At 38.5% G+C, this 19,099-nt stretch overlaps 3 protein-coding genes across 3 annotated transcripts in view; 1 reads left to right on the forward strand and 2 right to left on the reverse strand.

Moving 5' to 3' along the window:
* Window positions 1–8,040, forward strand: part of LOC100378575 (uncharacterized) — a 30,039-nt gene extending 21,999 nt beyond the window's left edge. The window contains exons 10-13 of the mRNA XM_085491558.1: window positions 634–829; window positions 3,678–3,943; window positions 6,644–6,792; window positions 7,622–8,040. Coding sequence (XP_085347684.1) covers window positions 634–829; window positions 3,678–3,943; window positions 6,644–6,792; window positions 7,622–7,798 — 788 coding nt within the window. The 3' untranslated portion in view covers window positions 7,799–8,040. The remainder of the gene's footprint in view (window positions 1–633; window positions 830–3,677; window positions 3,944–6,643; window positions 6,793–7,621) is intronic.
* Window positions 8,041–9,776: 1,736 nt separating this feature from the next.
* LOC102801248 (F-box only protein 39-like) lies at window positions 9,777–11,105 on the reverse strand. The gene has a single exon (XM_006818009.2). It carries the CDS (start codon window positions 11,103–11,105, stop codon window positions 9,777–9,779), a length of 1,329 nt encoding a protein of 442 aa, XP_006818072.2.
* Window positions 11,106–15,227: 4,122 nt separating this feature from the next.
* On the reverse strand, window positions 15,228–16,517 carry LOC102806189 (F-box only protein 39-like). Its single transcript, XM_006812869.2, has one exon. It carries the CDS (start codon window positions 16,515–16,517, stop codon window positions 15,228–15,230), a length of 1,290 nt encoding a protein of 429 aa, XP_006812932.2.
* Between the last annotated feature and the right edge of the window lie 2,582 nt (window positions 16,518–19,099).

A 19,099-nucleotide genomic window follows, 5' to 3' on the forward strand; every position in this document is an offset into this window, starting at 1 on the left:
TTGGTTACCAGTACATGATCTTAACTGATGAAAATGAGGATTTCTCATTTTTTGATGAGCTTATTCTGATGCCAAAATTCATGTAAATTGTATGTTTAAAAAAAAACTAAACAGATTTTATTTTATAATAATATCTTGGATAAGTTTTGACACATTTCTTCCAAAGTTGGTAAAAAAAAAATACAGTAGAAGTCAGTGCTGTACATATAATTCATGTCAGTTGGATTTTGTTTTGATGACCTTTCACCAACTAGTGGCCATATTTGCCGCAAAAGATTTTCAGGCATGCCAAGTTTCTTGGATGTGCCATGAGTTTTTTTTAGCTCTGCTATCAACTTTGTTGAGCGAAGCTAGTCATACTGATCTATCGTCCACATCAAATTTTTTGACTTCTTAAAGTGTGATTGTTTAGATATTATACATGTAGGTACCTCTTTCAGATTTGTTCATTTCAGGATTATATTTCAATTTTCTAATTGAAATGTGCATTGTGAATACTGAAGACATCTCAGCCGAGAAACTGCATGTTTAACGTTTTACAAAGACAGGACATAATTTTGTTTTCTCAAATGGATATCAAAGGCATTTATTTTTATTATAAAGACAAAAGTATGTTTATGTTGTATTTTACAGATTCAGGATGCGGTACACGTAAATCAAACAGTTTACAGCGCATAGTTGGTGGTGAGCCTTCCAGGATAGGGAGCTGGCCATGGCAGGTACAACTGGTGTATTCATACAATAGCGGTGCCCAGCAAGTAGTATGTGGAGGATCATTGGTTGGACCTAAACATGTCATCAGTGCTGCACATTGCTTTGTTGGCAGCATGTAAGTATGATTTATGACATTTCTTTCACCCCTGAAAAATTGCATATCTTGATTCAGACAAGTAGAAGTGATAACCATCCTGTATGTGTCTTGTTATTTTATCATGGGGGCATTTGCCCCAAATCTTAAAATTACATGCATTATCATATGTTATGTATTACTAATTTTCTTTTTCAAACAAAACAACTTTAGTTAATTTGGTGTTTTAGTTTGGGGTTTTCATATCATTATGAATTGTAATGTGTGAGCATTCACTGCCCAAAGACTTGTATACCCAAGATTGTACCCTTCTGCAATTACCACATGCATGCTATTATTATAGGCACTTTAAAATATGTTTTAAAGAAATCTCATTCAGTGACTTCACACAATATTGCAGGAAGTTTTCTCTAAATAAATGTTAATGAATGCAACGAGTGCTGCCAAGTTTCTTGTATTTTGGCTTAATTATTAGGGCTTGCCCATTGAGTTGTGGCATTTTCTTAGGGTAACCAGCTGGGCACGAGATGAGATCTAAAGCACCCAAATTCCAAGCTAACTGTCAGGCAGGCAGAGTATTGGCTGCTTTCTCAATAACAACAAGATGATCTATTGTTGGTCAGTCGTTTGTTAGTAAGTTGCCTGACAATAACAAAAAAAAAATCACTGTCAATATTCGCTAATCGTTAATGCTGTGTTGAAATTTAACCCGTTTATTTTAGTGAGATATCAGGGCCTCTATTTACCTGGAATGACGTACTGTTTTATTTCAAGATAGGATCTGCTGATATCGCTAGTTAATATCAACCCATTTTTAATGTTCAACACAAATAGGATTTGAACTTGGTTCTAGATTATCTACATTAGGTTATGTTTTTGGATTTTTGAAAATTTTTAGCTTATGAAAATAAATATTCACTGCTACCCGTCAGATATATAGATGTACCTAGGTGTAGGTTTTCCTGGTTCCACAGCGTTCTGATGATGAGCTATCAAATGTTTGAGTGACGAAATCACCCCCTCCCACCTCCACCCACAGACTACATTAGTTCATTTCCAAGGTAACGGCAGAACTCGAAACTTATCTATTACATGAAACATCGGAAGCACTTGTGTCACTAGAGGGCGCACATTATAGGAATGGTGCTGTAAATGTTAAGTTCATAATTAGTCCCCGTTCGGATGCAGTCCGAAAACGGGGACTTATGTTTTGCCCTGTGTGCGTCCGTCCGTCCGTCCGTGCGTCCGTGATCACCTGTATCTCGAACATGGATGGACCGATTGAGTTCAAACTTCACTCATACATCACACATTATATGGGACATATGCACATGCATTTTTTTCATGATCCGATTAACGATAGCCGAATAGCGGCCATTTTAAGGCCGAAAATGCATCAAAATCGCACATTTTCACCATTCCGGACCCGGATCTCAGTTATGCATGGACGGATTTTGTTCAAATTTGGTACATACATTAAACATAATAGGACCTTGATGCATGTCATTTTTTTTTTGGGATCGGGTTCGAAATGGCCGACTGGCGGCCATTTTGTTTTAAAGAATTCAGTTCTGGATCCGTATCTGAGACATGCTTGGATTGATCGAGTTCAAACTTCACACACACAAGGTACATCATGTCACAAATATGTATGTGCATTTGTTTCATGATCTCATTAACGATAGCCAAATGGCGGCCGCTTTAAGGCCGAAAATGCATTGAAATCGCACATTTTCACCATTCCGGACCCGGATCTCAGTTATGCATGGACGGATTTCATTCAAATTTGGTACATACATTAAACATAATAGGACCTTGATGCACGTCATTTTTTTTTTCGGATCAAGTTTGAAATAGCCGACTGGCGGCCATTTTGTTTTAAAGAATTCAGTTCTGGATCCGTATCCGAGACATGCTTGGATTGATCGAGTTCAAACTTCACACACACAAGGTACATCATGTCACAAATATGTATGTGCATTTGTTTCATGATCTCATTAACGATAGCCAAATGGCGGCCGCTTTAAGGCCGAAAATGCATTGAAATCGCACATTTTCACCATTCCGGACCCGTATCTCAGTTATGCATGGATGGATTTTGTTCAAATTTGGTACATACATTAAACATAATAGGACCTTGATGCACGTCTTTTTTTTTCCCGATCAAGTTCGAAATGGCCGACTGGCGGCCATTTTGTTAAAGAATTCAGTTCTGGATCCGTATCCAAGACATGTCTGGATTGATCAAGTTCAAACTTCACACACACATGGTACATCATGTCACAAATAGATATGTGCCTTTGTTTCATGATCTGCTTAACAATAGCGGAATGATGGCCATTTTAAGGCCGAAAATGCATCAAAATCACGTATTTTCACAATTCCAGAACCGGATCTCAGTCATGCATGGATGGATTTTGTTCAGATTTAGCACAATGTGTTGTACATATGCAGGTGCATTTCGGTCATGATCTGCTTTGAATGTACATGTCACTCAAATATGAACGGAACGGGGACGTGTCATTGACAATGACTTGTTCGAATGATAATTCTCAAGAGCGGGCATTTGCATCACCAGGCAATCAGAACTGGTGAAAACAACGGTCAGAAACTCTGTACTTTGGCCTAGTTGTTCAGTGTCATCTCATAGTTGAGTTTGTACGGTGTTCTTGACTTTAGCTGTTTTCACTAGCAGTTCATGATACATTGTACACTGTGTATCTTGGCAACCTAGAATGTTCTGTGATGTAGTTCTGCCCCTGAGAAAATGAAATACAGTGAAAAAGTAATAACAGCATTTATATATGAACTTTTTTGAAATTTGAGCTTTTATTACACAATATTGTTATATGATGTTGTTGCATTTCAGGAACAACATAAAGAAATGGAAAGTGAGGTTAGGTAAATTTCTTCTGAATAATCAGCCAGAACTAGGAGCAGTTGAATCGCGTGTTCGGAAGATTATTGTACACCCACAGTTTGATCCAGAAACGATGGATAATGACATTGCATTATTGGTTCTAAGAGCTAACATCCATCAGGCCACTGACACTATCAACTATGTATGTGTGGACAAAAAGTTGGATTTTACTGAAGGAGCTTATTGTTTTGTTACTGGTTGGGGAGTCACTAAAAGTAAGTGGATTTTTTACTATTGTGTGGAGGATTTAATTACTTGTGATGTAATCTGAGGTTGCAGAATTTCAAAGCCAAATTTTCTAAAAACACCTTTAGCTTGTGGTTGCAAACAATATATATATCGGTACTTATCGTTTATTCAGTAGGCAAAATGCTGAGGCAGTGGGCATCATTATAACTTTTAACTCTGCGAATACATTTAGGGTATTTTGCTACCATTGGAAAAAAAAAAATATACAGCAAGAGGGGTTGAGTTATTTTAATGTTCAAAATTCTTTTTAAAAAAAATGTATATTTAACGAAAAATTGATCAAAAATGCGTTTTTTGAATACTTTACAATAGATTTCTATGGCAGAAACATTCCATCACATCTCAACATTTTGTTTGATGACCTATGCTAAAAAAAATGATATGCAGTGTTAAATATACAAGTATCAAATGAATGTCACGAAAAATGGGAGAACTTTGACTATTAGTACAAGTTATCAATTGAATGTGTTTACATGCATTCCTAAGGGGAAATGTTCCAAATTGTTGCTTTTTGAATTACTTTGCACATGTTTTCTTGGAAACGCATTCTTTGACCGTAAAAAATGTGTGTGTGTGAATGAATCATCACTGAACAATTGATTTACTGAATGACGATTTACTGTTATCAATTTGTTGTTAGCAATCTTAATATAAACGTTATTATATTCACTACGTTCAATTACCCACCATAGACTCCGGTCAGTCAAAATGACTATTTTGAACTGTAGGCATTAATCAGCGATTCTGCCGGTGACAGAGTGATAGAATCTAGGTCAGGGGAAGCCCCATGACCTCAAGATTTGTTTACCCCTTACGTCACGAACCCATGTGACCGAGGCCACATGGCAACGCTATAGGTAGCCGTCCATCACTCTTCAATTCTCTCCGCATCGTCGGGGAATGATTCTGAGCGGCTCTGCCTGGCTCTGTTGCTTTTTCCTGTCCGGGTTTCTAGCGTGGGTCGTCGCCGCAGCCGCGGCATCCGACATTCTAGCTGGTAGGATAAGTTTTTATTGTCTTTTTACCCTCGTGTCATTTTCCCCTTTGTGTGTTATGCTTTTCCACAACAAAGAAATCAAACCCGGCGCCACTACGTAATCGCATGTTGATTTCATGGCGGCACCTTTTACAACTGTAATTCGTTTCTCTCATGCATGTCGTCTTTTATTTTTAATGTATTTAGAAATGGACAGATGCACTGGCAATGCCAGAGGCTCACCGCCGGTATTGTCTCCTCAGTTTATGAGGCGGATTTGTACTCAGTGTACGCAGCAATTGCAGGAATGGAACCCGCATTCAAAGTGTTATCGTTGTTTCACGTGCGTTCGGGGTTCGGGTGTCTGCCCAGAGAATGTGTGTAATTGCTGGGGTTCGGAAGCCTGGGAATCATTCCAGCAGCATGTCTAAATAGTCGAGACTGACCGCGTCACTCATTCGCGAAAAGGTCGCGCGGCAAGTGCTACCGGCATGGGTATGAGTGAGTTGTGCGTTGGCATGAATGACAAGTCCTCGTGCTCGGTTACCGGTTCTCATACCGGGATACCGAGCAAAGGGCCCGATAGTGGGGGGTGCCGATTTTTTTGGTCTCCCCCTGCTGATCGGAGGGCATCTACACAGTCTGTTTTTTCAGGCAGTGGGTTTCCCAACTTTACCGGCAACAGCGAGGCTGTGCCCTATGGAGGTCTTTCCTCCTATGGGGCCCGCGATGGGTCCCGTTGTGGACTCATCCTCGCACGGCGCCGGTTTTGCCGTTGAGACGAGGACATTGGTCGAAGGACTGTCAGGGCAAAGTGCATCCCTGGCAGGCAGAGTAGATCACCTGCAGGCGGAGCGAGCTGTCTCCACTGCTAAGTCCTCGAGGCGGAGATAAAGGAACCAGAGTGATGGACGGCTACCTATGGTGTTGCCATGTGGCCTCGGTCACGTGGGTTCGTGGAGTAAGGGGTAAAAGAATCTTGAGGTCATGGGGCTTCCCCTGACCTAGATTCTATCTCTCAGTCACCGGCAGAATCGCTGATTAATGCCTACAGTTCAAAATAGTCATTTTGACTGACTGGAGTCTATGGTGGGTATGAACTATGTGAATAGGCGGGTTCGGAGAACCCTCGCCTAAATTTCTAATTATGTAACCATAATCTGCATAATTATGCGTATTTAAAATATGATTGTGTTTGACCTCATCACCATATCAATATTATACAACAAATCAGCCTTTGATTGATTCTGATTGATTCTGATTAGCAGAGTCAGGCTTGCTTCTATAGAGCATTGACCTGAGCTTCATAGACATTCTGCAGTGACAAAACTAACAAGTTGGCTATGTGGATAATCACTTGTTTTGTGGTGGGATCGCAAGCCCAGTTGATAAGTTGCATAGATTTATTTTTGTATGAATTGTTTACTGCATAAAGCTTTGTGATCGATCTTCAGTCTGCCAACAAGAACGTCAAAAAAATATTATTTCTAGTGGCTACATTGTCTAAAGGTTTGCCTTTACTCTATCTGAACTTGTTTTCACCAGAAAATGGATATACATGAAGTCAGAGTATTTTTAAGAATAATCTAGAAACTTAATTGTTTAAATGCAAAATCATTAAGTGCAGATAAGCAGCAGTCACTAGCACTTTATTAATATATTGGATTGATATTCTTTTCTTTTCTTTCAGTGGAGGGATCTCAGTCACAGTTCTTACAGGAAGCCTATGTTCCGTTGATTTCTAAGACTGTGTGTAATGCCCCTAGTGCATACGAGGGTTATGTGAATGATAATATGCTGTGTGCAGGACATATGAACGGAATGGTGGATGCATGCCAGGTCAGTGTAGTCATCAGTGTAGTTATCAAGTTTATTTCGCACAAATTAGATTTTTGTGGATGAATTCTCTATTCACCAAGTTATGAGTGTTGTCAATTCAACAACTTGATATTGTTTGGTTGGACAATTATGTGTCGACGTTGAGACTTCTTTTCAGAAAAACGACAGGTTGACATGAGTTTAGAGTTACCGGTACCTAACATATAAATTAAGCTAATTGTTGTCGTAACGATACTTTCTCAACAAAGCACCATGTATACAAGTAGTCACGATGCACTGTTGTTTGTTTTGCTTTTTTAAATTACTCATAAACAAAAAAATACAGGACTTAAGTAAATAAATACAGAAATAAACAGTAATATACAACAAAAAAGTAAAAAATAAATAATGAAGACAGATTACAAAGTAACTCCAATTATATATAATGATGATGCACTGTTTAGAGTACTGTCAAATACACTATTTTAGCTTGGATGCATTTTGGCTATTTAGTACAAAGTTAATTTTCCACAATTTTTTACGAGTTGAATAGAGGAAAAGTATTTTCACTGATTCATGATCCCCTCGGTGAAAATATTTTCCAAGTGAACTTTATGTATCGTCCTCACCGAAAACTGAAAAAAAATGTATAAACAACCAAACAATGTTGTTTCTTTAATCAGTCTACTTGTAAATTCAGTAATGAGATACAGAAGAACATTAAAAATGTCCGACCTGAGGCTTTTCAGAATAATTATGTAACATACCAGCAGAGTATGCCAGAAGCATCCATTTTGATCAGCCTTTACAACATAATATAGAAAATGTCATTGTTTTATTCACTGTGTAGGGAGATTCAGGAGGACCACTGGTGTGTCTACATTCTGATGGACACTGGTATCTAGTGGGCATCACCAGCTGGGGCTATGGATGTGCACTGAAAGACAAACCTGGAATTTATACCAATCTTCAAAAATATGTGGATTGGGCAGAAGAGAATATTGGTTCTTCGTTGTTATCACCATGAACAGTGAGGAATAAAACGTGGCGTCAATAAGCCATGTACACCATAGACGTTTTGTTTTGTACACGTGTTGGTCATTTAGAGTATGTGATGCAATGACTACCATTCATAGTAGATAGTTTGGACTATAATATGTCAGTATCATACCGTTCAGTATGTATTGGCTATTTATCATATTATTTATACAAATGTATTTATTTAAAATATAAATTATTTAATTTAATAAATTATGTATTTCTGAGTAAGCTTGGTTTGTCTTCTATTTTTGCATACACATGTAAATATTAGGGTATTTCTGCTAGCCTGTCCATCTATCTATCCGCTGCATGTCCACTCATCTGTCTGTCTGTCTGTCTGGCCCTCTGTGGTCAAATGTATTCAAACTTTGTTAAACTCATACATGTACATAGTGGGTAGATATAGAAAGTATTCATTTTGGATTTCCTTCACTCTATTGTGCCATTAAATTTCAAAAATACATTAGGACTAGTAGTGTCATTGAATAATGGTGAAGTTGAAGCAGGTAAACTTATCAATATACTGTTAGGCCAGGAAAAAAAAAATTCTGTTTCTAGTTTCATGGAAATTTTAAAATGAGGCGGCTGAGCTAAAATAGGGAAATTTGAGACAAGCAAATCGTTCTGAGGCACATAGTTCAAAATGATGCATGTGGAAACGAAAAACAGATATTTTTTTTTTCTCAGCCTTATAGGGCATATTTGCTTTGTGTTGTGTTCACCTTTTGGTGACACACGACATGACGATCATGCCTTCAGTCGTATTAATTTTGTCAGGGAGTCAGTTTTATGTAAATTTTGTGAGTACATCTATTAGTGAATTTCTGTTAAATGTTATGAAATAGTGGACAAAATGTAATGAGATGAGTTTAAATTAATTAATTTCCTTAACAATGTCATCAAAAAGCACCTTACAAAAAATAGCATGTAGTGGGGTAGCTAGGGCACAAGTGATGGCGTTTTTTGTAACTATATAAATGCACACTATGAACAATTCTGCCAAATTAAAGCAGGGGAGTCTTCACCTGTGCACGCGTCAGATGGCCAGAGCGTATCGTTTGTTGCAAACAAGCGTCTACCCATGAGCCTTTGCGTTTTAGTGTGCGTTATCGTCGCTTGCGGCTCAATTCCGGCGTGTACACAGGTGACAACCCTCCCGCTTTAATCAAACTACCCGAAGATTTGCAATTATGTATATTAGTGGCTGTTTTGAGTTGTAATTCGGTCAGGTCAATATTCATAGTTGTGCTTAATAGTTGAAAAAAAAAAAGTAGTTCTGACATTAAAATGGCCAATTGCAGAACTGGGAAAATCCAGTGGTTTGTTTGCTGTGTTTATACTTACACGCACGACTCCTAAATTGGTTGTCATAGTACAACAATCAACAAACGTGTGCAAATAATTATAAAATTTAGTTGTATTGTTTACCGATAGAATAAAGCCAAAGCACAAAATATAAAATGTACTCTGCATGTTAGCTGTTCCAAACCATCTATCTTCATTTTTCAGCAGAAAATCAATTTATATGATGCATTATAACACACAATCCATACAAGTTCAAATTTATTTATGTAAACTGTTTTGTTTCAACATCATAGTCTTATAACGAGCCCAAATTGTGTTGTGCATGCTATTCCAGATTTGTGAAAACCCATTCCTATTTTTGTGTTAAAATTTGTTTTTGCAATATAAACAGAAAATTCAGAATAACATCCAAATTAAATATTTGGGGCAATAGTTGTAAAGAATTTATGCCTGGAATTTGTTGTCCTTGGTTTGGCGATTCTATTTTAGTTCAAAGCTGCTTGATTCTAAGGACACTACTCAGAAACTGGCATTTTGTGTAAATAAATCATGAAGTATTTAGACAAGTCTGGTAAAAAAAAAGTTTAATCGTACAAATATTAGTGCTTTAGTAGTGAATAGAAAAAAACATTTGATTTGACATTTTCAGTCGTGATTTACTAATTTGACTGTTGCAAACGGCATCTCAAGTTAAATCCAGGAAACGTGTTGCGTTGAAGTATTGTGGTCATTTCCTGATAATAGACAATGGGCATATTGTCAATGGTCAGTTTGAATAATGCAAAAGGAGGTTGTTTTTCTCCTCTATCCTTGATCGCCGTCATCACTTGCTCCATCACATGGATGTTGACGATTCCTGCTCTTATTTCCAACCGCGAAAGTTTGTTGCAATCTTTTACCAGCTTCAGCAGCCCGCCTTCAACTGGTGAAGAGCCGGGAATCACCTGCATGAGGACGCTCTCTATAGTTTTACCAAAATTCATCGCTAGGTGGCGCAATGTGTCATCTGGTTTGAAGGTATCCTCCGGATTACTTCCTGTTATTTCTAAGTGTTTTATCGGAATAGCTGGGTTCAGAATTCTTTTCACGGTGTCGTAGTTATAAACACCATCTAAACACATGGTTACAGATAATTGAGGACAATATTGTTGCAGTACTATCCAAGTAGAAGCGTTAATTACTTGTGTGTAAGGCTCGTCTTTACGACACTTAATATACAAGGTTTTCCAACAGTTGGCATTACTCACTCCCATGGCAAGTAACAAATCATTTGATACACAGTTGTAATTCATTTTAACCTCTTCTAAGTTAGTGAATCTGACCATAGCTCTAATAAAATCAGCAGATCTGTAGATTGCCATATGAGATCCAAAGAAATCTTCTAGATTAACATTACGCATTGTCTTGTTTGATCGCTTAGCAACTGCATCCAGTACACTGTATCCATGTGATTCGCTCATCCACGATGACGACATATCAAATGATATTAAACTGTGTTGCGTCTTGAAAAATCGTACCATCGACTTGGTGAGTTTGGCTTGAGTTGCAATATCTTTGAAGTAGCGGTCAAGTTTAAGTTCGGTGAATGAAAAGCTCCGCAGTTGTGTATCTTGTTTGAACAAGTGGTTGAAGTAAGTCGTCAATGACCTCTGAAAACGACGTGCGTAGCGTTCACAATGCATTGTATTGGTCGCAGTACAAGTTCTCATGAAACGTCCCACACTTTTGGCGTAATTGAGTGCCCGGTCGTCACAGGAGGTGCCGTCAAACTTAAAATGTCGCTTTCGCCATAGTTGTGGTGTCTTGTACGCCGTATTCCAATGACTGTTCACAGACCCCGCTTGACATCGTGATTTATCGTCTAAAAGACAATATATTTTGGAAAGTGCTGTAAAAGGTAGAGTGTCCCAGTCGACTGATTTGTTGACTTGTTTCTCTGTTTGGCAATCCATGTTGACAGTATTACTGCTGCTGTGTTCAGAAATCATTGTGCGGATCGCAAGTGATTCTCTAAAAAATAAACATTCCAAACATTCCATCGTCAATGGCGATTGTGACGCGTTGTTCCATTCCGCGTACAGCGCGTATCGCTTGGTGGCGCTGTACCACAAAAGAATACTGTCCGCAAAGAAACGCGCGTTCGATGCAACACGGCGATGCAGACTGACACGATGTGTTCGTAGTAGAAAATGTATAGTTTATTTTCATAGTGACTATGGCTCATTTATACGAGAACATCTGTGAAAGCTGGAAAACTACAGCTCCCTGTCTGAAATACATGGATGACAATCCTCGGGCGGACAGCCAGGCATTTTCACAGCCTGGCAACCCTCCCGGTGAAAACAAAGGCCAAAAACTCGCAGAAAACGATACTTTGGGATGGTTGGTCCCCTGAACAGTGTAACAAGATTATCCCTAGGTGTGTAACATATATAAATTTGGTTGTTCATGTTTAATTCAAAGTTGAGTTTGTGTTGTTTTCCCGAATTTTCACCGGCTCGACCTGCGTTCCACAGCAGCGCGCACAAAGCCCATAGAAATGCATGTACAGGAAAGCGCGTCTTAGCAACGTGGAACGTCTTGTGACGTAGCTCCGCCCCGAGGATAGGTCATTTTCCGCTTCGGTTTGACTCCCATTGAGACAGATATTATTTCGAGATGAGGTTTATAACGCGTAGGACAATGTGGTTGCTACCATATTGAACTGAAAGCTTGACCTGTATCACGTGACTCAATTGGTTCCGAAAAAATGAATTATTAACTTTGTTGACATAATGGTCTACGATTGATGTAAATACCGTCCACATGTCATAAGAGATTGTACAATGGCTGTCTTGAATCGACCAATGAGCACCCGAGAATTGCCATGGTTATCTGCCGTAAACCTGTGTTATGACAAGATACATTCCAACTTATATTCAACAATGTCAATACGGAATTCTTTGTGATGAATGTTTTTGGCAAACCCTCTTGTTTTTAGCTGACGAAAATTTCTCCACTCACAAAAACTAATGCAGCCCATTTATTCGCTCGTTGCGTTCGCTTTGGAACCCTGTTTGGATAGGGGATCTGAAAAGTTAGTAGTCGATGCACCTGGCATGACTCGTGAGTAGAAATGAATATCCGATAACTGTAAAACAGTGACGTTGTCAGTCATGTCAAAAAATGATTTCACCAAATTGTCGACACCATTAACGGATTTAACACCCGCCATTCCGGCATCTGGTACGCTAACTTAGTCGGGTGGCAGAATTTATTTTCATTTTAATGCGTGATAGTTCATTTTTGAAATGACAGCGCTGGTGTTATCACGGCGTAAATCTCACGCGATTATGGATTATCAAATACGGAAATATTTATAGAAGATTACTTCATCACAGACAGGAAATTATTAATTCAAATTATACTGCAATGTTTATTACATTAAATGCAAGATTTATGATAAATGAGACCCTCTATTTAGACTGAAGTAGATAATACTGTACCAGGTGTTGAACCCGTTCTCTACCATCGATTCTAAGCAACGGTTACCGCAGGATGGTGAGTGACTTTTGTTAATGTTAATTCAAGGCCAAAAAATGTTTTGTTGCCCTCAGCGACCGACTGAAAAATATGAAATATCGGGTCGCGATTTTTTTTAATAGGCGCAAATATTAAAAACTCACCATTTTAGGCAGTGAAAAAGTGTTTCCTCTAAAAATTAACGATCCGGACCGTTGTTTGATCTCCAGGGTCCTCGGGGGGGGGGGGGGGGTAAGTGACGACTTTGAACCTCAGGTTGATCTGTATTTTTCTGACATGTTTCGAATACTATGAAGTCTGAAAAGCAAACACGTCTTTTGCATTTTAGGCCATTTTGACATTTGCGATTCGACGGATAGTTGGTGCACAATATTAAAAATATCGCCGCAGCAAGTATTTTCTTAATTAAATAAAAACATTATTTTGAATAAAAAAATACGTTTGTTGTAGTAAATATGATTTTTAATACATGAAATGCACACAATTTTATTGGATTTACAAAACGTGACATTTTATATTAAAACTCTCATACGCTTACATCACAAACAAAACGACAGCTTTTGCACGTTGTTTTTGCGCTGTCAGTATTCTCACTTTCGGGTTTGTCATCGTGTGTACGTACAGGTATACAGCAGTAGCGAACATGGCGAACACGTTTGCTGTGTGCATGACAGCAAGAGCAGCAGCTGAAGGAGGAGCGGAGGACAGAGATGTTGAAGAGGACAATGTTGTTTAAGGAAAAGAAAAAAAAACTAAGACCAAAACCGTATGCTGATGGAAATAATAAAATACAAAAGAATGAAAGAAACACTTTGATTCTTGTGTTTAATATCTAGCATGCGTTTGATTGATTCCCATATACCTCGGCTGTTTACGATACCATTAGTTTTCACGAGTTTTAAAAAAAAACAAAAAAAACAAAAACAAATCCGACCTACCTACCCAATTTTTTCAATTTTTTCAACTTGAGGACAACATAAGTTTTTTTTTGACCTAATAGAGTTACACGCTCCGGAAGTAATTTTGGTCAATGAGTAAGGTTTCAGTTAATTTCAGTCAGATTATTGCATTATAGTGAGTCGGGTGGGGGGGGGGGGGTTAACGAAAACCCGGTTAGACCGGGAAAATTAGGGTTAAACTGCAACTCACACCCGTATACTTCTACATTGGAGTATTCCCTTCCCGGGTGTGTATCAGTCAATGTTCCAGCTGCAGCGTGCTCATATCGTGCTAATATCCTCTACGGATTTTCAAATTCTTCTCAGACGAGATACATTTTGTTTTGTCAACTTGGAGTGACATAAATATTATCACGTGACCAGAGTTCCGATGTAAATGAAATATAAAGTTATTTATGAGTCAACCCAACTTTATAATTAATTATCGTTTTCACTGTGACACACATGTATTAACAACTCGTTAACGTGTGTAGATGTGATCACGTGACACTAGAAACGGTTGTTACAATGTCGGTATAAATACAGTTATAAAATCATGATTTGATTCAAACCGTCATCGAAAAATCTCAAATTGTTTTCCGGATACATCTGTAATAACTGCATTAGATCTATATGTCCAAACTATTAACCTCAATCCGGTCACCTTTAGGAATACGATTGATGTAAATGTCATCTACCCGTCGTGATAGAGAAAACATTTATAGAAGATTACGGCACTACAGACAGGGTACAATTAATCATAAATAGTATGTTTATCTGATTAAGTGCAAGATTTGTGATAAATAATACAATCTACTCCAAATGAAGTGGACAATACAGTCACATGTGTTTGATTCTTACAAATGTTACCACAAATCAATGTCAAACTAATAGTTAAACTGTTCACATCGTCTAGTAGTACGTACAGGAACAAATAAGACCTGGATCATGGGGTAAAGACGTTAACAAATATACTCGATTATTGGTCGCCACGTGGCATTCACCAATCCACGTGATCTACTCTAACGCCATTTTGTGCTTTATTATCAGTGACGTCAAATCATAATAGGTGATAACATTATAACGATGCAATATTTATGACGAAAACAGTTTGTGTGAAATAATTCCTCTGTATAGGATTATTTTAATGGCATGAGAAGGAAGCACCACACATCAAAGCAAATTCATTCTGTCTGCAGTGTCCGCCCTCTGGTGACAGATCATGCTATGTGCTTCAGATAAACATAGGAAGTCCCCAAACTTGCTAAATCATACTTTTTGACTTTTCCTTGTACAGAAAAAATAAACACAAGACTTTCAGTGTTTTGAAGGTGATGTTAAAAGAGATATTCTTCCGTTCAAAAATAAAAAAAAACATCACTAGATTCCGACATCTGAAGCCTATTTCGACAGTTTACAGCTACACTGGAACACCGAGTGTGTCGGCACTCTAAGCTGACCAATGAACGCGCACTTCTCATAACCATATGACCATGTTTAATGCCATGTATGCAAATTAGGGGAACACAATAAAGTCATGTACACAACAAATGAACAGTGAATGATTTTAATTTTATTTCATGAAAATATGTCGTAAAAATTGAATTGTCATTTTGTTTAAATTTAAAGTCTATATACAGGACTGTATAACTAAAAACGATATTGTAGTTGGAAACCAGTACACGAGTGCCGACGAAATATAGCCGCCATTTCCTGGTAATACGTCAAAGGCATGTTATCAACCGTAAGTTTAAACAACTCTAGAGGGCGCTGTGGGTCACGTCGTTGCAACCTGTCTTTTACCATTGCCATAACTTCCTCCATCACCGATAAGTTTACAATTCCTGCTTTAATTTCCAGTCGTAAAAGTTGTTTGCAATCTGAGACTAGATTCAACAGTCCGCGCTCAACGGGAAACGAACTTGCTTGTACTTCTATGAGGACACTCTTTAACGTGTTACCAAAACTCGTCGCTAGGTGGCGCAATGTGTCATCTGGTTTGAAGGTATCCTCCGGATTACTTCCTGTTATTTCTAAGTGTTTGAGCGGAATAGCTGGGTTCAGAATTCTTTTCACGGTGTCGTAGTTATAAACACCATCTAAACACATGGTTACAGATAATTGAGGACAATATTGTTGCAGTACTATCCAAGTAGAAGCGCGAATTACTTGTGTGTAAGGCTCGTCTTTACGACACTTAATATACAAGGTTTTCCAACAGTTAGCATTACTCACTCCCATGGCAAGTAACAAGTCATTTGATACACAGTTGTAATTCATCTTAACCTCTTCTAAGTTAGTGAATCTGACCATAGCTCTAATAAAATCAGCAGATCTGTAGATTGCCATATGAGATCCAAAGAAATCTTCTAGATTAACATTACGCATTGTCTTGTTTGATCGCTTAGCAACTGCATCCAGTACACTGTATCCGTGTGATTCGCTCATCCACGATGACGACATATCAAATGATATTAAACTGTGTTGCGTCTTGAAAAATCGTACCATCGACTTGGTGAGTTTGGCTTGAGTTGCAATATCTTTGAAGTAGCGGTCAAGTTTAAGTTCGGTGAATGTAAAATTCTGCAGTTGTGTATCTTGTTTGAACAAGTGGTTGAAGTAAGTCGTCAATGACCTCTGAAAACGACGTGCGTAGCGTTCACAGTGCATTGTATTGGTCGCGGTACAAGTTCTCATAAAACGTCCCACACTTTTGGCGTAATTGAGTGCCTGGTCGTCACAGGAGGTGCCGTCAAACTTGAAATGTCGCTTTCGCCATAGTTGTGGTGTCTTGTACGCCGTATGCCAATGACTGTTCACAGACCCCGCTTGACATCGTGATTGGTCGTCTAAAAGACAATATATTTTGGAAAGTGCTGTGAAAGGTAGAGTGTCCCAGTCGACTGATTTGTTGACTTGTTTCTCTGTTTGGCAATCCATGTTGACAGTATTACTGCTGCTGTGTTCAGAAATCAGTGTGCGGATCGCAAGTGATTCTCTAAAAAATAAACATTCCAAACGTTCCATCGTCAATGGCGATTGTGACGCGTTGTTCCATTCCGCGGACAGCGCGTGTCGCTTGGTGGCGCTGTACCACGACAGAATACTGTTTGCAGAGAAATGCGAGTTCGGATGCAACACGGCGATGCTGACTGGCACGATGTGTTCGTAGTCGAGAATGTATAGTTTATTTTCTTTTTCTAATAGTTACTATGGCTCATTTATACGAGAACATATGTGAAAGCCGGAAAACTACAGCCCCCTGTCTGAAATACATCTCACGGATTACGATTAACTTTGGTGACATAATGGTATACGATTGATGTAAATACCGTCCACATGTCATATTAGATTGTACCATGGCTGTCTTGAATTGACCAAAGAGCACCCGAGAATTGTCATGGTTATATGCCGTAAAAACCTGTGTTATGACAAGAAACATTGCAATTTATATTCAACAATGTTAACACAGAACTCTGTGTGATGAAATTTATTGACAAAATTGTGTTTGGATAGGGAATCTGGAAATCCACTCAACGCACCGGACACGTACCTGACTCTTGAGTAAAATTGTCCGATGTGAAACAGTAACGTTGTCAGGCATGTCAAAAAATGATTTCATCAAATTGCCGACATCAATAACAGATTTAACATCCGCCATTCCGACATCTGGTAAGATAACTTAGTCAGGCGCGATAGAATCTCTTTATATTTTAGCGCGTGCCTGCAGCTGGTAGTTTAATTTTGAAATGACCGCGCATGTGATTTCATGCTGTAAACATCACGTGATTATGAATTACCAATTACGTTGGAAACCTTGGTAATTTAATATCTATATCAATTTCAGTCTTCACAGCATTTTGCCTCCATATTTTTTTAACTGTAACAGTAGCAACAATTTCGTTAGAAGCCAGCGGTTACCGAAATGTATAGAGTGGAAGTTAGCCGGCATCGTCAAACTTCATTCTTGATATGACTGGATAATTCGTTCTACCTCAGACAACTCATAAATTTCCACTGTGACCTACATGTATTAACAACTCTTGTACGTTTGTAGCTGTAATCACGTGACACTAGAAACGATTGCTGTTGCAATGCCGGTATAAATACAGTTGCGAAATCATGATTAAACTCAAACCGTCATCGGAAAACTACAGATTGGTGTCTGGATACATCTGTAATAGCTGCAATAAGATCTATATGTCCAAACAATTAACCTGAAGCTTGTTACTTTTAGAAATACGATTGATGTAAATGTCACCTACCGGAGTAAACATCTATAGAAGATTACGTCACTGCAGACAGGAAACTATTAATTCATATAATACTGCAATGTTTATTACATTAAATGCGAGATTTGTGATTAATGAGACCCTCTACTTAGATTGTAGTAGATAATACAGTCCCAGGTGTTTAACTCATTCTCTACCATCGGTCCTAAGCAACGGTTACCGCGGGATGTCGCATGACTTCTGTTACGTGGGATGGTGTTGGACCCTTCCAAATCTTATTGGAAAATCACTGCATATCACTACACACAAAATCTTCACGACATGAACATTTATAACACTGACAATTTAACTCACATACTCGGCCATGACATATGTAATAAATAGATAAGACTAAGTTCCTAGTAGGGTACTTATCGTCTACGGTACATGTCACGGGTAAATCGACACTTACGCCGGAAGTAAAGATACTCCACTTGTACGCTACGTCACAAAAGATGAAATATGGGCTTTCATAAAATATAATGATTGTCACTCTGTTTGAAACGATTAAGATATACGTGGCGTTTGTGGGCTCTCGAAGCCCTGTCATTTTTATTTTCTTGTTCGTTTTATATTCAGAGAAAGTGACATTTCTCACATGAAACCCTAACAAACCATGTACAGATTTGCGATAAAACGCCTTAATAATTTGGCTAGCTAATCACCCATTCAACAAACATGGAGCGTAGGTCAAGGAATGCATGGGCTTACACAAGTCTTTGTACCACGGCAAGTAAAAACATCTTGTTAAGTAATCTACGTCGATTCCAGGCTTAACAAGATTTTGCCTCAAACAGTTTTTGTTAGGAGGCACCAGTGACCAGGCGCCAGAGTTTGCACGTCACAGTAGGTACATATTGTGAATTCAAGTTTAATATGTTACAGATAGTTGACATAAAAAGGATCAATCATTTGGAATTACTGGCGTCGCTGGAAGAGTGTGACCACTGATTGTCCTATCTGTGCAATTATATTTTTCCTGAATGTGTTAACATTGTTTTCCTGCAACACAATGCATGTATTTTCTTTCTCTGTCTGCATTTTTGTAAACTTTCAGTCACCCCCTTGATTTTAAATGGTCGAGCCTACAAATCAACTTGAAATCATTTCGAGATTGCGAGAGGTAGCCGTTGTCATGCAACTTAACCCGTCTCCATCGTTATAGTGAATGGCAATCTCTGTTTGTACGTCATGTCCAAACCGAACAAAGACTGGCGTTATTCGTTGATGACGTTTTAATAACATTCTGCT

This window comes from Saccoglossus kowalevskii, chromosome 16 (assembly GCF_978046115.1).
Source record: "Saccoglossus kowalevskii chromosome 16, keSacKowa6.1, whole genome shotgun sequence".
Lineage (NCBI taxonomy): Eukaryota > Metazoa > Hemichordata > Enteropneusta > Harrimaniidae > Saccoglossus > Saccoglossus kowalevskii.

Bases quoted from the DNA above. Each gene is read 5' to 3' on its own strand.
- LOC102801248 (XM_006818009.2), bottom strand. From the start codon at position 11,105: ATGATTTCTGAACACAGCAGCAGTAATACTGTCAACATGGATTGCCAA.
- LOC102806189 (XM_006812869.2), bottom strand. From the start codon at position 16,517: ATGGATTGCCAAACAGAGAAACAAGTCAACAAATCAGTCGACTGGGAC.